Below are 2,344 nucleotides of genomic sequence, written 5' to 3' on the forward strand. Positions count from 1 at the left end.
GTATAGAGTGTAAACCATGAATACACAAAAACCCTAAACCCTAAACCATACACAACACGCCCGAAACCCTAATCCCCCACCCCCCACCCCCCAAACCCCAAACCCTAAACCATAAGCCCTAATTACTATCTTTATAAACATAAAATATAAAAATAAATATAAATAAAAACATAAATAAATAAATAAATAAATAAATAAATATAAATATATATATATACCTGAGTACAAGCAAGGGCCCGTCTGTGTTTCTATCGAGAAGAAGAGCGAGATAGAACTCCTTCTCAACATTAATTTTTTCACAAATTAAAACTGTGTTGCACTGTCTCCCTCTGTCTCCAGTTTGTTTAGTTATTAGTGTATATCCTAGCATGTTTGCTGCTGCTGTTTTTACTTCTGCTGCTGTGCTGCAGCAGTGTACACCCCCGCGGTATCCATTCTCCTTAAAATATCCTAAACCCCTACCACCAGCTAGCACCTGAGCCTTTATCACCACACCCTGCTGCTGCTGCTGCTGCTGCTGCTGCTGCTCCTGCTGCTGCTGCTGCTGCTGCTGCTGTTCTAGGAGCTTTGCTGCTGCTGCGTAGGCTTCGTCAGGGGTTGTTGCTGCACTGTATAGGGGGACGGGAGCGTTGAACTGCTGCAGCAGATTGAGAGATTGGTATTCATGTAAAGATAAATTACGCTGCTGCTGCAGCTGCTGCTGCTGCTGCTGCTGCAGCAACCCCCCTACTGCTGCAGCACGCCAACGCATAGAGGAGGAGGCCCCTGGCCATCGTTGTAGGGGGCCCCCAAGACGCAGAAGTGAATTCATTATAAAAAAGAAATAAAAAATAAAATATAAATATAAATATTAATTTATAACAGAAAAAAAAAAAACAAAAACAGAAACAGAAACACAACACCTCAGCAGCTGCGCCTGCACGTCATGCCCACCTGCCTATACACCCCAACCAACTGGTATTTCTTCGGCTGTAAATTAATTTATTTTTATATTTTTATTTAATTAAAAGCAAAAAGAAATAAAAGTCAACATAAAGAGAGCTGCATAGACACCCCAAAGAACAGATGCATGCAAGCAAGCCCCAACCAAACGATAGCCCCCGCTGCTGCTGCTCCTGCTGCTGCTGCTGCTGCTGCTGGTGCTGCTGCTGCTGCCGTTGCTGCTGCTGCTGCTGCTGCGCTTGCTGCTGTTGTTGTTGCTGCTGTTGCTGCTGCTGCTGCTGCCTGTATTGCGTCTCCTGCTGCGTGCATACACCCTAAACCCCACCAATCATTTCTTCATCATCATCCAGGGGACAGATATTGTCTCCCTAGGGTTTAGGGTTTAGGGTTTAGGGTTTAGGGTTTAGAGTTTAGGGTTTGGGGTTTAGGGTTTAGGGTTTAGGGTTTAGGCTTTAGGGTTTAGGGTTTAGGGTTTAGGGTTTAGGGTTTAGGGTTTAGGGTTTAGGTGGGTGCAGTCTGGTGTCTCTACTGGCTCAGGAGAAATGAGTTTAGGGTTTAGGGTTTAGGGTTTAGGGTTTGCTGCAGTGTATAAGCAATAAAAAAGAAGATAAAGAGAGACAAAAAAAATAAATAAAAACAGAAAAAGAGAGACAACATAGAGAAATAGAGAAACGATAAAGGAGACAAAAGGAGACAGTATAAACAAACCCCCTAAACCCTAAACCCTAAACCCTAAACCCTAACCCTACAAGAGTAAGAAAGATGAACACAGAGAAGAGAAAAAAAAAAAAAGAGAGACAATAAAAAACACAATCAAACACAACGACCCCGAGGCCTCTTTGGCTCTGCTGTCCCTCGGTGGTTTAGGGTTTAGGGTTTACAGTTGGGGTTTAGGGTTTAAAGTTAGGGTTTTGGGGTTTAGGGTTTACAGTTAGGGTTTTGGGTTTAGAGTTAGGGTTTTAGGGTTTAGGGTTTACAGTAAGCGTTTTAGGGTTTAGGGTTTAGAGTTAGGGTTTAGGGTTTAGTGTTAGGGTTTTAGGGTTTAGGGTTTAGGGTTTAGTCTGTTATTCTACTATTACACTCCTTCGGGGGTTTACAGGGTGGAGACAAAACCTCTTTAGGGTTTAGGGTTTAGGGTTTAGGGTTTAGGGTTTAGTGTTTAGGGTTTAGGGTTTAGGGTTTAGGGTTTAGGGTTAAGGAGACACCTCAAGCAACGCTGCACAGCATGAACCTCCTGGGTGTTGCTGCTGCTGCTGCTGTTCTTTTTGTTGCTGCTGCGGTTGCTGCTGCTGCTGCTGTTGCTGCTGCTGCTGCTGCTGCTGCTGTTGCTGCTGCTGCTGCACGGTGTCTCCTCAAGGCCCTAGGCTTAGGTGTCTAGGTGTCTCCTTTATATATATATATA

The 2,344-nt window shown here is 44.0% G+C and overlaps 1 protein-coding gene across 1 annotated transcript in view; it reads right to left on the reverse strand.

Moving 5' to 3' along the window:
- The window catches only part of EMH_0054640 (succinyl-CoA ligase, putative), a gene marked incomplete at both ends in the record, with an annotated part of 1,146 nt that extends 395 nt beyond the window's left edge, over positions 1–751 (reverse strand). The window contains one exon of the mRNA XM_013497139.1: positions 476–751. Coding sequence (XP_013352593.1) covers positions 476–751 — 276 coding nt within the window. The remainder of the gene's footprint in view (positions 1–475) is intronic.
- Between the last annotated feature and the right edge of the window lie 1,593 nt (positions 752–2,344).

Source organism: Eimeria mitis, genomic scaffold (assembly GCF_000499745.2).
Source record: "Eimeria mitis Houghton genomic scaffold, Emh_scaff2494, whole genome shotgun sequence".
NCBI classification, from domain to species: Eukaryota; Apicomplexa; class Conoidasida; order Eucoccidiorida; family Eimeriidae; genus Eimeria; species Eimeria mitis.